We start from the raw sequence: 16,360 nt of genomic DNA, 5'->3' as shown, positions 1-16,360 counted from the left end.
AAAGCCCACTGCAACTAACTCTCTTTTAAGATGGGATAGCAACCATCCCTATTCCCTTAAGAAGGGCATCCCTAAGGGTTAGTATCTGAGATTGCGGTGCAATTGTTCCAACCAGAGAGATTTTAAAATCATGGCCGATGACCTTAGGCAGAGGTTTTTAGCCAGAGGTTACCCGGATCGGATCTTGCGGGAGGCTTTCCGGTATGCTAACCAACAGGAGAGGGAAACTCTCTTAACACCTCGAAGAGAGGAGATTGAACCCTCCAAAGTGACGAGATTGATCTGCACCTATGATAACGGTGCATCATCTGTTAAAAATATCATACGGAAACACTGGGGTATCCTAAAGATGGATGAGGATCTAAGGGATACCTTGGGAAATGATCCAGTCATTACATACCGCAGAGCAAAAACATTAGGCGATCGACTTGTACATAGTCATTTCAGCACGCCTAGGGAAACGACTTGGCTCCCACAAAGACCAGTGGGATTCTTTAGATGTGGTAGATGTGTTATGTGTGACTCAATGTGCACCGGAAAGGAATTTTTCAATGAAAACACACAACAGACTTTCAAACTAAAGAAATTTATAAATTGCAAAAGTACGGGTGTCATTTATAGAGCCATTTGTCAGTGTGGCATTACCTATGTTGGAAAGACAATAAGGGAGTTGAGGAGAAGGGTGGGGGAACACCTGGGTGATATACGAAATAAAAGAGATACCCCAATTGCTAAACATGTGAATAGCATGCACGGGGGAGATGTGAGAGCAATACGATTTATGGGGATTGACAGAATTGATATGCCAGTTAGAGGTGGTGATCTTGATAGATTATTGCTCCAGAGAGAGGCTAGCTGGATATTCACGTTGGATACTTGCCATCCCCTAGGCCTGAACGATCAGATCAATTTTGGATGTTTTTTATAAAACAATCCCCTTGGCCCCCCCCCCCCCCCCCCCTCTTTTTCCCATATATTCCCTTGTCGTTCCACTATACCTTACCACATTGGAATTACCATATACCTTACCTTACCTTACCATAGGAATTGCCAGCTTCATGAGTAGTAGTTAACTGTTCGATGTCTCTGTTGGGGATTTGTGTGGTTATCTCGCAGTGTATTCCTTCTCTGTGTCTGGACTCAGTCGTAGGCCTTTAACTATGAAAACAGTCATCCATTTGGAGCCTTGAAAGTATTTTTGTTTTTTCTTGGGACCTATCATCTATGTTTTTCCTTCAGCATCCTCCATATTGGCCCCCTCCGTTATATTTGTCCAATTTCAGCTATATACATTCTTATTTACATCCTTCTTATAAACTGAATAGGGATGCCCCTGTTACCATCACTATGGTTAATAAGACATTAATTATATGGGTTATCCTAATTCCCTTTTGAGATCCAGGTATTTATTGGGGGGAAATTTTGCAGGGTGCTACTATAGAGTAAGGTCTTTTCCTCTTTCTCTCTTCCCTCCCCCCCACTGGGCACCAATCCTGTCAAATGTAAGGGTATTCTGTCTGGAGTCATATACAGACACTGTGATAATATCTAGCCATAACAATGTGTTATGTTTTATATATAGTGCCTGTAATGGAATTATACCTGGATGACGCATGATGTGGTATGGATCTATTTATATTGTCCTTTTATGCCAGCTTATTCAATGGTAACAACATACATTTACACTATGGCGTAGATTTATCTTATTTCAACGTATTTGACAGTAATAATAGATTTTGATATGTGCAAAGTAAACATTTGATGACCAAGGTGTGAGATTGAACAATACCTGATCACCTCAAGGGCCGACCAATGTGTGAAAGTAAATTGTGTCCTACAAACTCAACAATACTCTTCCAATGTCATAGGTAAACGATTTCCAACTAGTTCAGTGCCCGTACTGTTACATTTATAATTATGTATTTTTTCATGAACTCATGTGAATGTTTTTGTTTAGAATGGTTACTGTTTTTTCAGACATAAAAAGCTTTTTCCACTAAATATTTTGATCAAATTTCCCTTTTTCCAAAAATGATTTCACTTATGTCTTGCATGGGTTCACCTATGTTTTTGCTTCTGTGGTAGAAGCAAAGCTGAACTTTTGTGATCCTGAAAAACACAGCAAAACTTGCTTTTTATATGCAGCTTCTTTACTGCCAAGAGAGCAGGTTTTGCCTGCAGAGAAAAAAAATGCAGCAATAACGTAATGTCTGACCATAGCCTAAGTGTGTTAAAGGGACTCTGTCAGCACAAAATGACTGTTTAAGCCAAGTACAGGTGGTCGTTTCTTCATGGCAGGGCCAAATACTTCAATGCATTTTCCCAACTGCTTGTTTTCCCTCAATCCCCACCCTTTCCTCCCCCCTACCCTTAGGCTGGGTTCACATTGCGTTAATGGCAATCCGCTGACTGCATCCGTTACATAGCGGCACTAACGCTATGTAACAGATGCGTTAGCGCACCCATTGACTGCCATTATGTAGCGCATCGCTAATGTATGTCATAATCGGCATGCGTTAGTGATGTGCCGTCATTCTGTGACGGACCCTCGGACGCGGTTTGCAGCGTTTCGGGGTCCGTCACCGCTAGCACAGATGGAGCATCTGCGCTAGCGCGATCGCATAACGCGATCTTTAAAAGGCACTTGTGTAGCGTAGTCCGTTTAACGTATGCGTTGAACGGACTGCACTTAACGCAATGTGAACCTAGCCTTACTTTGACAGCTCTGACTTCAGGGTGGTTCACTTGAATGTTTAATTCCGCCATGTACGTATGCCTGTACTTTAAACTTCATTCTGTGCTGACAAAGTCCCCTTTAACTCCTTCATGACCTTTGACATACCCATACATCTTCAGGTAGAGGTTCCCGACCTTTGATGTATGGGTACGTTATGTTGAACGTATGCGGCACAGGTGTTGTGCCAGCGAGAGCTTGGCTTACATAATAACAGAGCTGCGGCTGTCACAGCGGTGCCCCCACTGCCCCTGGCCATTTAAAAGCCATAATCAATAGCGAGCGCAGCATTTGGGAAACACGGGTTCCTCCTCCCTTCCGATCATCACCGATTGTTGCCATGGCAACCCAAAGTAGTCATGGTGACATCCTTGTCAGCCCACTATGGCAAGCCTGTTACTGTGCCAGGAGCATGGTCAGAGGTTTCATTAGGAAAGGCCAGGTGATTTCAATTTCCCCAGCTCTATAAAAACCCAGCTACCTCTAACCTTGTGCCAAAAAACAGCAGCCAAGGGTTCTTCTAAGCAGCTGCCTAGCATTCTGAAAATGGTGGAGTCCCACAAAGCAGGAGAAGGCTATAAGAAGATGGCAAACTTTTTTCCAGTTGCCATTTTCTCAATTCAAAATGTAATTGAGAAATGGCAGTTACCTGGAACAGTGGAGATCAAGATGAGGTCTGATGGCTTCTACAAATGGATAATGATCCTAAACACACATCAAAATACACAATAGACTGCCTCAAAAAGTGCAAGCTGAGGGTTTTACAATGGCCCTCAATCCCCAGATCTGAACATCATTGAAAATGTGTGGTTAGACCTCAAAATAGAAGTACATGCCAGATGACCCAAGAATCTCACAGAACTGGAAGAGTTTTCCAAGGAAGAATGGATGAAAATGGCTCAAATGAGTTGAAGGACAGTTTGTTGCTACAAAAAGCGTTTACAAGCTGTGATACACGCAAAAGTGAGTGCTGCTACTAGGTACTATTATAACCATAAAAAAGACCCACCTACTATAGACACAATTTTTTAAACAAAACTATTGAAAAGGAGGGCTCTACAGCAGAGATAAGTCAGACGTGTGGGTGGGGATATTGTAGGGAAATAGCTAGATCTTTACTAGGGTCAATATCCCCACCCACCCATATGTCTGACTCCTCTGCTGTAGAGCCCCCCTTATTAATACTTCTGTTAATAAAGTTGTGTTTATAGTAGGTGGGTCTTTTTTATTATCTGTGTTATTGGGATCCTTATTGTTATTTGGAACTATTTTCTGCTACTAGGTAGTAACCCTGCAGGGTGCCCAAACTTTTGCATCAGCCCATTTTTCTTTTATCGGTTTTAAAATGTAAAAAATGACTTTGCGTTTGTAAAATTAAAAAAAATTCATCTTGACATCTTTAACGTTAGGCCTTGTAATTTTGGCCAGCGGTGCATAAACTTTTACATGCCACTGTATGTGTTTGTTCATTTTCATCTCTTGTTGCACATATGCGGTAGATAATTTAGATATTCGATGTTGAACCTGTTGGGTGGGTAGGTTACTTTCTGTATGGTTTACTGTTGCCTCATGTACAGAGATTTAATCCCTTTGTTCCTTGGCAAACACAAATCTTGACAAGTTGACTTTTACTCTGGGGAAAAAAATAAAATGTTACACAAAATATGCTACTGATTTTGCTTTGAAGACATTGACTAGTACTGTACTCTATGAACACCTGTATATTTGCATGTGTTAATATATGTATTATTTTTTACAGTATTCGTGGTTTTGGGAACATGTATTGCAGTACAGCTTGGCACACACCCAGACTGGATGTTCTTCTGCTGCTTTGCTGGCATGTTCATGTTCTACTGCGCTCATTGGCAAACCTATGTTTCGGGAATGCTGCGGTTTGGCATGTAAGTTACTGAATGTCACGTCCAATAATGTAAGCTTGCATTGTAATTTATTATAGCTTATTCATAGACAAATTGTTTGGAAATATTCACAATGGCAGAATTGTAGAAGTTACACCTATGAGTAATAATGATCCCCTAACCATAGGATATATGATAAATGTGTGATTGCTGGCTGCCCGACTGCTGTGGACCCCAAAGTCATCTGTGTGAATGAAGCACCTTAGAGCATGTGTGCCCTCTCCTTTAATTATTATATATTACTGATATTGGAAGTTTATGTAGTAGTAGTCACACATGCTTTGTAACATTTCATATATACAGGAGACTTAAGCACATCAGTTCTTGTGATCATCCATTTATCACCTATCCTGTAGTTTTATATGTTTGAGATGACCCCTTCAAACATTAGGAGCATATTAAAGGGCAAAGGGGCAATCATTGCTGCACGCTATATTTAGACTTGTACATGTCTTTCAAATGTGCACTAATTTTGCGGACTTCCTCCCACATTTGGCAAAGTTAATTGCCTAAAACTTGAGACCTCTCAGTAGTAATAGTGAATACTGTATATGATACTCATTGATACTCAGCCCAGTGATTGGCTGCAGACTGTCGACAAAGACCGGGGCAGCAGCGGTGGGCAAGAAGACTTTAGCTCTTGCTTTTCTTTTTTTAAAATTATTATGAATCACATTTGGTAGCACAATAAACAAAAAAAAAATGTTCTTAGAACGCTCATGAGTTACCTGTTTTTCTTGTTGTTGAAGTTATAACCCAGCCATATTGGGATTGTTAACTTTGGCACATGTAAGCTGTTACAAAAGAAAAAAAAATTGTCATTTTGAATCTAGGATTAAGAAAAGGTAACCAAGTCAGGTGAAGAATGGAACTCCAGCAAAACTTTCCAACCACGTCTTGTTTTTAGAGTAATGCACGACCCTCATATTGTCCTGTGAAATCTCCATGAAGTCAGCTTTTAAATTGTCTGTAATGTGCCTTATTCTCCTTTTTTGGCCCTGTCTGATTCTCTTTTCAAAACGCAAAAAAAATAATTGATGGGACAAAATCTTATAGAAATTGTAAAAAAGAAAATCTATTCTCCCCCTCTCCCCCTCTCTCCCCCTCTCTCCCCCTCTCTCCCCCTCTCTCCCCCCCTCTCTCCCCCCCTCTCTCCCCCCCTCTCTCCCCCCCCTCTCTCCCCCCCCTCTCTCCCCCCCTCTCTCCCCCCCTCTCTCCCCCCCCTCTCTCCCCCCCTCTCTCCCCCCCCCCTCTCCCCCCCCTCTCTCCCCCCCCTCTCTCCCCCCCCTCTCTCCCCCCCCTCTCTCCCCCCCCATTACGTTGTACATAACATATATCAAGAGAAATTCTTACTACTGGAATGAAGGTAACACTGAAATATTATTTAGTTATCACAAGTTGAGAATAAGAAATCATTGTTACATTAACCACAAAAGAAGCAATGGATCCTGATATAGTAACACGAGTGTAAATTTTCCTCTATTTTGCTGCTGTAAAGTCCGTACAATTCCAAGACCTACTATCCTCTGAAGATTGTCTAAGGTGCAAATATAGAGCATATAAGGTACAGTATATCACAAAAGTGAATACATCCCTCACATTTTTGTAAATGTTATTATTTTAGTTAATTATGGATTGTACAATATAAGCACAACATATCTCCCCTGTTTCCTCATAGATTGCAGCTTGCGAGCAGGAACCTCACACCTTTTGGTATCGGAGTTATGCTTATTCTGTAATGTCTTTTATTGTCTGTAAAGGTCTCCTCAAATGTAAAGTGCTGCAGAATAGGTTGGTGCTATCAAAATTATTACTACTTTTCATGGGACAGCACTGAAGAAATATCCCTTTTTATACAATGTAAAGTAGTCTGTGTACAGCTTGTATAACTGTAAATTTGGTGTGCCCTCTAAAGAACTTGCATATAGTCGTTAATGTCTAAACCGCTGGCAGCAAAAGTGAGTACACCCCTAAGAGAAAATAACCAAATTGTACCCAATTAGTCATTTTCCCTCCCTGGTGTCATGTGATTCGTTAGTGTTACAAGGTCTCAAGTGTTAATGGGCAGGTGTAGTAAATTTGGTGTTACCGCTCACACATTCTTCACTTGAAGTTCATAATGGCATTTCATGGCAAAAAACTCTGCGAATTAAAAAAAATAAATAAATAAAAATAAAAAAAAAAATATAATGCTGTACAGAAAGATGGCCTAAGTTTTAAGAAAATTGCCAACACCCTGAAATTGAGCTGCATCATGGTGACACAGCGGTTTAACAAGACAGGTTACACTCAGAACTCTCCCTGCCATAGTCAACCAGAGACATTAAGTGCACGACATGCTCGGTGTCCTATCCAGAGATTGGCTCTTCAAAATAAACATACAAGTGCTGCCAGCATTGCTGCAGAAGTTACAGGGGTTGAGCCTGTCAATGCTCAGACCATACACTGCATCAAATTGGCCTGCATAACTGTCAAACCAGAAGGAAGACTCTAATAAAGATGATGCACAAGAAAGCTTGCAAACACTGTACTGAAGACAAGCAAACATAAGGACATGGATTATTGAAACCATATCCTGTGGTTTGATGAGACCAAGATAAACTTATTTGATTTAGACTGTGTCAATTTTTTTCAGCGGCAACCAGGTGAGGAGTACAAAGACAAGTGTGCCTTGCCTACAGTCAAGCATGGTGGTGGGAATGTCATGATTTGGGGCTGCATGAGTGCTGCCAGCCATAAGGAGCTACAGTTCGTTAAGGGAATCATGAATGCAAACCTGTACAGTGACATACTGAAGCAAAGCATGATCCCCTCCCTTCGGAAACTGGGCTGCACTATTCCAACATAATTACCCCAAACACACCTCCAAGACTATCATTGCCTTGCTAAAGAAGCTGGCCAAATATGACTCAAGACTTAAACCCTATTGAGCATCTGTGGGGCATCCTCAAATGGTAGGTGGAGGAGCTCAAGATCTCTAACATCCACCAGCTCCGTGATGTCTTCAAGGAGGAGTCAGAGGATTCCAGTGGCAACCTGTGAAGCTCTAGTTAACTCCATGCCCAATAGCATTATGGCAGTGCTTGAAAATAATGGTGGCTGCACAAAATATTGGCACTTTCAGCACAATTTGGCCATTTTCACTTAGAGGTGTACTCACTTTTGTTTCCAGCGGTTTCGACATTAATGGATGTGTGTTTGAGTTATTTAGAGGGCACACCAAATGTACACTGCTGTACACTGACTACTTTACATTGTATCATATATGTGTCATATTGTCAGTGTTTTCCCATGAAAAGATATAACCGAATATTTACAAAAATGTGAGGGTGTACTCACTTTTGTGAGATAGTGTACCTAATCCATTTCACCGTAATTGTAGAGGCCTGTGACCTTTTCAGATGAGATTGCAGCTGATTTACGAATACACCCTTATGACAATATAAAATAAAATGTTTGAGTGCCAAACGACAATTACATTTGTTAGAGGCCTTGACTATATATAAATGCAAATTTTATATTACAGGAATTACGGTAATAGAAACCGATGCAAAGCAGTGGTAATGATTCTACAGCAGCAAAATGGTAGGATAATAAAGGACCATTCCAGTGTTTTGGGTTTTTATTATTGTCCCCTTTGTTTAGCAATTGGAATGTGTGTAGCACGTGTACTACAATATATAGCAGTCACAATCTTTTGGCTCTACCAACTGCAGTCTGCTCCAGCATCATATGACTGCAATTGTGACCTGCCTGCTCATACTGCACCCTCTGTCATTCTACTTTAGCATTCGATGAAAGTCTGTTTTTATAGCAGTGTTAACTATTTAAGCAAAGATCAACCTACCTAGAATGAAATATGTTCTAATCATTTGCTTTGTCTTTTTGACTTCCTGCATGTAATCAGAATTGATGTGACTGAAGTGCAGATCTTCATAATTATCATGCACTTATTGGCTGTGATCGGTGGACCAGATTTGTGGCAATCAATGGTAATTTGCTGATTATAATTAATTAAAAATGTAATTGTAATTTACCAAATCAGACATGTTCTTTGTACCAAACATACTTGTACCAATAATCTAGGGCCAAGGTTCTCAACGCAGAGTCTCTAGTGTAGGTTATATGTGCCCTCATCTTCTTCAAAATAGAAACCTTATTAGTAAGTTGAGTAAAAATAGGTACTAATTAAATTAATGGGGTTCTCTGACAATGGATTTTTTTATATTTTGTGTTTTTTTTTTTTTTTTTTTTTTTTTTTTTTTTTTTTTTGAGGTATGTATAGATGGTTTTTAAATAATAAACGAAGGTGTACTCGCCTTCTGGTGCCCCAGCGGCTCTAGTGCAGGCTTCTCCGGATGTCTGTTGGCTCTGGAAGCGATATCTCCTCAATTCAGAAGACCCTGGATCACTGCAGCTAGAACCTCAGGAATGCTGGGAGGTGAGTATGCCTTAGTTATTTAAATCGGACATGCATGAGTTGCTTATAGGTTGTTTTGTTTTTTTGCTTTTTTTTTTGTCTCCTTTCTATAGAGCCATAATAAAGGTGGTTTTTTTTTTTTGTTTTTGTTTTTTTACATGTGACCTTTTTGGTTACTGCTTATTGCGTTTTTTTTGTATGTCTGCATGATAAGGCTACATTTTTGCCATGTTTTTTATATTTCGGTTTTCACCAAACAGGGTTTTAATAACATAACTGGTTTTTATAGCTTACGTAGACGGCGCCTTCAATTGTGTACTTTTTGTTTACTCTTTTTGCATAAAACCAGCTTTTTTGGTATTAACAAAATGCCAAAATGTTAATATTTGGTGTTTTTTAATTTTACTAATTTTATTGGACTTTTTTTTTTTTTTTTTTGGATCACTTGACTCGAAACCTTGTAATACTTCGGTATTGCACGTTATTAGACTGTCAGTTTTACACTTACAAGAGAACTGTTAGGCCCTGCCCTAATTGTGTCTAAAAGGCCACTGTGGTTGATTCCAAGGCCATTACTTGGCTTTAGGTTGCCATGGCAACAACTGGATCACCACAATCGCGTTGTCACTGAAAATCCTCCCTGGCATCTTCTCATTAGTTTTAACAACTTGCACGCTGTCCTGCTTGCTTTTGTGTTGAAATTTTGCTCACAAGTCTCTGGTTATTACTGAAGAGAATGAGGACAACGCTGAAGCCCATCCATCAACATCATGGAAAGAGGTGCGAGATACTGATGATGGGGGACTGAGCACATGCTGGTCTCAGGAGTGTCCATTCTTTGCCCTATGATCACATATTGGAATATATGAACAAAGTTACCGTATATACTCGAGTATAAGCCAAGATTTTGAGCCCATTTCTTTTTACGCTGAAAGTGCGCCCCTCTCTGCTTATACTCGAGTCACCCCCACTGTAATGACTCTATATAATATATGGGTTTAACTTTTTGTATTGAAGAACTGAAATTAACTTTTTTCCAACTTTATTCCAACTCGAAACCAGGCTGATTCATTTACATTATTTGCTCTTGGGTCCTCTTTAGCGTTAGGCACCATGATAAACAAGAAGCTGATGCCAGGTAGCTGGTTATTGTCAAGAGGTGAAGACGAAAAAAAAGTGTCAATTTTTTTTTCTATGTCTATCACTGCAGGTAAAGGCAAGCCTAGAATAAGAATGTGAACCCAGCAAAGTCGGTACAATTCATAGCATCTTTATTAACCTCTTAACGACATATGACCTATTGGTCATATGTGATGTCCCTGCCTTTGGTGTGGGCTTGCACGTCAAGCCAGCATCTTTCTGGCAGATGATGGCTTATTTAATCAGTCATCATGTGCCTTTAGCCGCCGTGGGTGGAGCCAAGCTGTTAACCTGTTAAATGCCACTGTCAGCGGCATTTAACACGCGCTGCCTGAGGCATTCTGTTTGTGTGCAGCATTAGAGATTCTTTTGGTTCACGATCCAGGTCCATAATTATCAGTTCATGGCCCTTCCTTTCGGCCTGGCGTCTGCCCCCAGTATGTTCACCAAGGTCATGGCAGCAGTCATGGCGATCAGAGTCTTCAGGTCACTCTAAACACTCTGATCAGTCTCGGCTGGATAGTCAACAGAGAGAAATCCTCTTTGATTCCAACTCAGCGCCTGGTGTTCCTACGCATGGAGTTCGACTTGTCCCATGCTCGTGTTTTCCTTCCAAAAGACAAGTTCTCTTCTCTCTGCCAGGGAATCCGCTCTATAAAGCAACCAGTTCCTCTCCCCTACAGTCCTGCATGAGCGTCCTGGGGAAGATGATTGCCTCCATGGAAGCCGTGCCTTTCGCCGAGTTCCACACTCATCCTCTTCAGCTCTCCCTCTTGTTGGTCTGGAACAAGAGAACTGTCTCCGTGGACTGGCCTGTTCTTCTGCCTCTTAAGGTGAGGGAATCCCTGACCTGGTGGACGCTATCCGCCTCAGTCCTGCGTGGGAGGTCTTCCCCTCCTGTGGCAGGTAATCACCGACGCCAGTCTCCTCGGTTGGGGGGCGGTTTTCCTTCAGAATACGGCGCAGGGTCGCTGGAACGCTCAGAAAGCCCTTCTCCCCATCAATCTTCTGGAGATAAGGGATATCTTCCTTGCTCTGCTTCCTTGCTCTGCTCCTCGCATGCAAACCGGTCCGCATTCAATCGGACAATGCCACGGTCGTGGCTTACATAAATCACCAAGGCGGGACTCGCAGCAAGCAAGTCGTGTCAGAGGTGTCAAAGATCCTCCAATGGGCGGAACGTTACGTCCCAGCCATTTCAGCTGTTCACATTCCAGGGATGGAAAATTGGGCAGCCGATTTTCTAAGTCATCAGGTCCTCGCATCAGGCAAGTGGTCTCTCAATCCCGCAGTCTTCAACCAAATATGTCGGAGATGGGGCACTCCGGACGTCTACTTCATGGCGTCTCAGATGAACCACAAGGTTCCCCTATTCCTAGCCATGTCCCAGGCTGCGATGCCCTAGTGATCACAGTTTCAGGTGCCTTATCTTTTTCCGCCTCTCCCTTTGAATTCCGAGAGTCGTGAAAAAGATAAAGTCAGAAGGGATTCCCATAATCCTTATAGCTCCAGTCTGGTCAAGACTACCTTGGAATGTGGATCTGGTAAACATGCTTTTGGACGTCCTCTGGAGGCTTCCAGACTGTCCAGATCTACTCTCGCAGGGCCCCATCTTCCACCAGAGTTCTCAGTCTCTGAGTTTAACGGTAGGGCCGTTAAGGCCGCAGTCCTGAAGGAGGCTGGTTTTTCTCAACAGGTCATTCAGACCATGATTAGGCCAGGTTCATATTGCGTTAGGGCAGTCCGTTCAACGCATGCGTTAAACGGACGGCGTTAACACAAGTGCCGTTAAAGATCGCGTTATGCTCCATCTGCGCTAGCGGTGACGGACCCCGAAACACTGCAGACCGCGTCCGAGGATCTGTCACAGAATGACGGCACATCGCTAACGCATGCCGATTATGACATGCGTTAGCGATGCGCTACATAATTGCAGTTAATGGGTGTACTAACGCATCCGTTACATAGCGTTAGTGCCGCTATGTAACGGATGCAGTCACAGCATTGCCATTAACGCAATTTGAACCCGGCCTTAGAGCGAGAAAACCAACATCGTCGCGCATTTATCACAGATATTGGAAGGCTTTCTTCCAGTGGTGCGAGGAGAGCAACTTGTTTCCAATGTCCTTTTCCCTTTCTTCCATCCTCAGTTTTCCTTCAAGCGGGTCTCTTGCTCAGTACCCTCAAGGGTCAAGTTTTCCGCTCTGTCTATCCTCTTCCAGAAGGATCTGGCTTCCCGTTCCCAAGTGAAGACTTTTCTTCAGGGTGTCGCCCACCTTGCGCCACCTTACCATCTTCCGATAGAACCGTGGGATCTTAATCTCGTTCTCGGCGCCCTTTGAGCCCACTCACAAAGATGGCCACACACTGGACCTCATCTTCACGCTCCTCTGCTCCCTATCTAACCTCTCTAACTCACTGCTTCCTCTTTCTGACCACAACCTACTCACATTCTCTAACCTCTCCGCTCCTTGTCTACAGTCCCCACCCCACAAACTTGCACACACTCGCAGAAATCTTAAACACCTCGATCTACACTCACTCTCTGTAACCCTCCTCCCTCTTACAGACATAAGTTACCCACACAATGAGATGCCGCTACCGCTCTATATAACACCACAATAGCTAATACAAAATCTCAGATACAGATACCATAATAATAGTCCTCGGAAACCATCCATAAACTACTTGGGATAATACCCTGTGTAGCTTCCCAATAGCCTAGAACACATGACTTGAAGCATAAAAATCACAAAAAAGGTACTCAGACCGCATAGTACGAAACCCATCATATAAAAGAACATACTGGCCCCCCGAGGAAGCCGAAAACACCCAGGCGCTACAAACTGGTATCCTAGGTAAAATAGACCACTCTATTACCTCTCACTGACCTTCGTGCAGAGCAATTTTTTAACTTTCAACTATTGCACTGTTCCCCACAGCATACCTACTGAACACCGTGTGTTTTCCCATTTGGGATCACATCTATATTTACCTATATTTCAAAAAGGTAAAAACATTTCAAACTACTCTTTCCTCTCTCATGTGTGGTTTTGGTTATCTATATAGACACGATTCTAGATTGGTGCAATTTTCATTTCTTCCACAGGTTTTGGACTTTGGGGCTATTAATTTTGGGTTTTATACCCATTGTGTGCAGATTGCTAATAACATGATGGTGTCGACTTCTCAGTTGGCTACAGGCTCTACGCTAGGGACGGGCTGCACCTCAATGGGGAAGGTGCAGCTGTGCTGGGGGAGAAAATGGTTAGAAGGTTGGAGGAGTGTTTAAACTAGGGATTGGGGGGGAGGGTATTCATTTTATAGGAGGGGAAGATAGTGCAGATAGAGACCTGGGCACAAATAAGGAAGTTGGGGGTGGCGGTGGCATGGGGGGTGGGGTTAGAACAGTTAGTAATTTAAGAAAGAATAGAGGAACAGAGAGTAACATCAAGTGCATGTATACTAATGCCAGAAGCCTCGCCAACAAAATGGATGAATTAGAACTAGTGTTGTTGGAGCATAATTATGACATGGTGGGGATATCTGAGACGTGGCTGGATGAGAGCCATGACTGGGCTGTTAACTTGCAGGGCTATAGCCTGTTCAGAAATGACCGTACAGATAAGCGAGGGGGAGGTGTGTGTCTATATGTAAAATCTTCCTTAAAACCCATCCTGCGTGATAATATAGGTGAATTTAATGAAAATGTAGAGTCCCTGTGGGTGGAGATAAGGGGAGGGGGAAAAAATAATAAATTACTGATAGGGGTTTGTTATAAATCTCCAAAACTAATGGAAGCAATGGAGAATATCCTCGTAAAGCAAATAGATGAAGCTGCGACTCAAGGAGAAGTCATTATTATGGGGGACTTCAACTACCCTGAAATAGATTGGGGAACAGAAACCTGCAGTTCCAGCAAAGGTAATCGGTTTTTGACAACTATGAGAGACAATTATCTTTCACAACTGGTTCAGGACCCAACAAGGAGGGGGGCACTGCTAGACCTAATATTAACCAACAGGCCAGACCGCATATCAAATATAAGGGTTGGGGGTCACTTGGGGAATAGTGATCACAAAATAATACGTTTTCATGTAACCTTTAATAAGATGGGTAGTAGGGGGGTGACGAGGACACTAAACTTCAGGAGGGCAAATTTCCAACGGATGAGAGAGGATCTTGGGGCAATTAACTGGGATGATATCCTGAGACACAAAAATACACAAAGAAAATGGGAGACATTTATTAGCATCCTGGATAGGACCTGTGCACAGTATATACCGTATGGGAATAAACATACTAGAAATAGGAGGAAACCAATATGGCTAAATAGAGCTGTAAGGGGCGCAATAAGGGACAAAAAGAAAGCATTTAGAGAATTAAAGGAAGTAGGTAGTGAGGAGGCATTAAATAAATACAGAAAATTAAATAAATTCTGTAAAAAGCAAATCAAGGCAGCAAAGATTGAGACAGAGAGACTCATTGCCAGAGAGAGTAAAAATAATCCCAAAATATTCTTTAACTATATAAATAGTAAGAAACTAAAAAATGACAGTGTTGGCCCCCTTAAAAATAGTCTGGGTGAAATGGTGGATGAGGATGAGGAAAAAGCCAATATGCTACATGACTTTTTTTCATCAGTATTTACAAAAGAAAATCCCATGGCAGACAAAATGAGTAGTGATAAAAATTCCCCATTAAATGTCACCTGCTTAACCCAGCAGGAAGTACAGCGGTGTCTAAAAATAACTAAAATTGACAAAACTCCGGGCCCGGATGGGATACACCCCCGAGTACTGCAGGAATTAAGTACAGTCATTGATAGACCATTATTTTTAATCTTTAAAGACTCCATAATAACAGGGTCTGTACAACAGGACTGGCGTATAGCAAATGTGGTGCCAATATTCAAAAAAGGGGCAAAAACTGAACTCGGTAATTATAGGCCAGTAAGCTTAACCTCTACTGTGGGTAAAATCCTGGAGGGCATTCTAAGGGATGCTATGCTGGAGTATCTGAAGAGGAATAACCTCATGACCCAGTATCAGCACGGGTTTACTAGGGACCGTTCATGTCAGACTAATTTGATCAGCTTCTATGAAGAGGTAAGTTCCGGACTGGACCAAGGGAACCCAGTGGACGTAGTATATATGGACTTTTCCAAAGCTTTTGATACGGTGCCACACAAAAGGTTGTTACATAAAATGAGAGTAATGGGGATAGGGGAAAATATGTGTAAGTGGGTTGAGAGCTGGCTCAGGGATAGGAAACAAAGGGTGGTTATTAATGGAGCACACTCGGACTGGGTCACGGTTAGCAGTGGGGTACCACAGGGGTCAGTATTGAGCCCTCTTCTTTTTAACATATTTATTAATGACCTTGTAGAGGTTATTCAGAGTAGAATTTCAATATTTGCAGATGACACTAAACTCTGCAGGGTAATCAATACAGGGGAGGACAATTGTATATTACAGGATGATTTATGTAAACTAGAAGCTTGGGCTGATAAATGGCAAATGAGCTTTAATGGGGATAAATGTAAGGTCATGCACTTGGGTAGAAGTAATAAGATGTATAACTATGTGCTTAATTCTAAAACTCTGGGCAAAACCGTCAATGAAAAAGACCTGGGTGTATGGGTGGATGACAAACTCATATTCAGTGGCCAGTGTCAGGCAGCTGCTACAAAGGCAAATAAAATAATGGGATGTATTAAAAGAGGCATAGATGCTCATGAGGAGAACATAGTTTTACCTCTATACAAGTCACTAGTTCGACCACACTTAGAATACTGTGCACAGTTCTGGTCTCCGGTGTATAAGAAAGACATAGCTGAACTGGAGCGGGTGCAGAGAAGAGCGACCAAGGTTATTAGAGGACTGGGGGGTCTGCAATACCAAGATAGGTTATTACACTTGGGGCTATTTAGTTTGGAAAAACGAAGGCTAAGGGGTGATCTTATTTTAATGTATAAATATATGAGGGGACAGTACAAAGACCTTTCTGGTGATCTTTTTAATCATAGACCTGAGACAGGGACAAGGGGGCATCCTCTACGTCTGGAGGAAAGAAGGTTTAAGCATAACAGACGCGGATTCTTTACTGTAAGAGCAGTGAGACTATGGAACTCTCTGCCGTATGATG

At 42.1% G+C, this 16,360-nt stretch overlaps 1 protein-coding gene across 2 annotated transcripts in view; it reads left to right on the top strand.

Annotated features, from left to right (window-relative positions):
- Positions 1–16,360, top strand: part of CEPT1 (choline/ethanolamine phosphotransferase 1) — a 91,401-nt gene that overhangs the window by 49,576 nt on the left and 25,465 nt on the right. For both annotated transcript variants that reach the window (XM_077295408.1, XM_077295409.1), the window contains exons 4-5: positions 4,494–4,635; positions 8,561–8,645. In XM_077295408.1, the coding sequence (XP_077151523.1) occupies positions 4,494–4,635; positions 8,561–8,645 (227 nt within the window). The remainder of the gene's footprint in view (positions 1–4,493; positions 4,636–8,560; positions 8,646–16,360) is intronic.

The sequence above is a fragment of the Ranitomeya variabilis genome, chromosome 3 (assembly GCF_051348905.1).
Source record: "Ranitomeya variabilis isolate aRanVar5 chromosome 3, aRanVar5.hap1, whole genome shotgun sequence".
Classification (NCBI taxonomy): Eukaryota; Metazoa; Chordata; class Amphibia; order Anura; family Dendrobatidae; genus Ranitomeya; species Ranitomeya variabilis.
The sequence above is the reverse complement of the archived record's forward strand: the minus strand, read 5'-3'. Positions and strand labels throughout refer to the sequence as shown.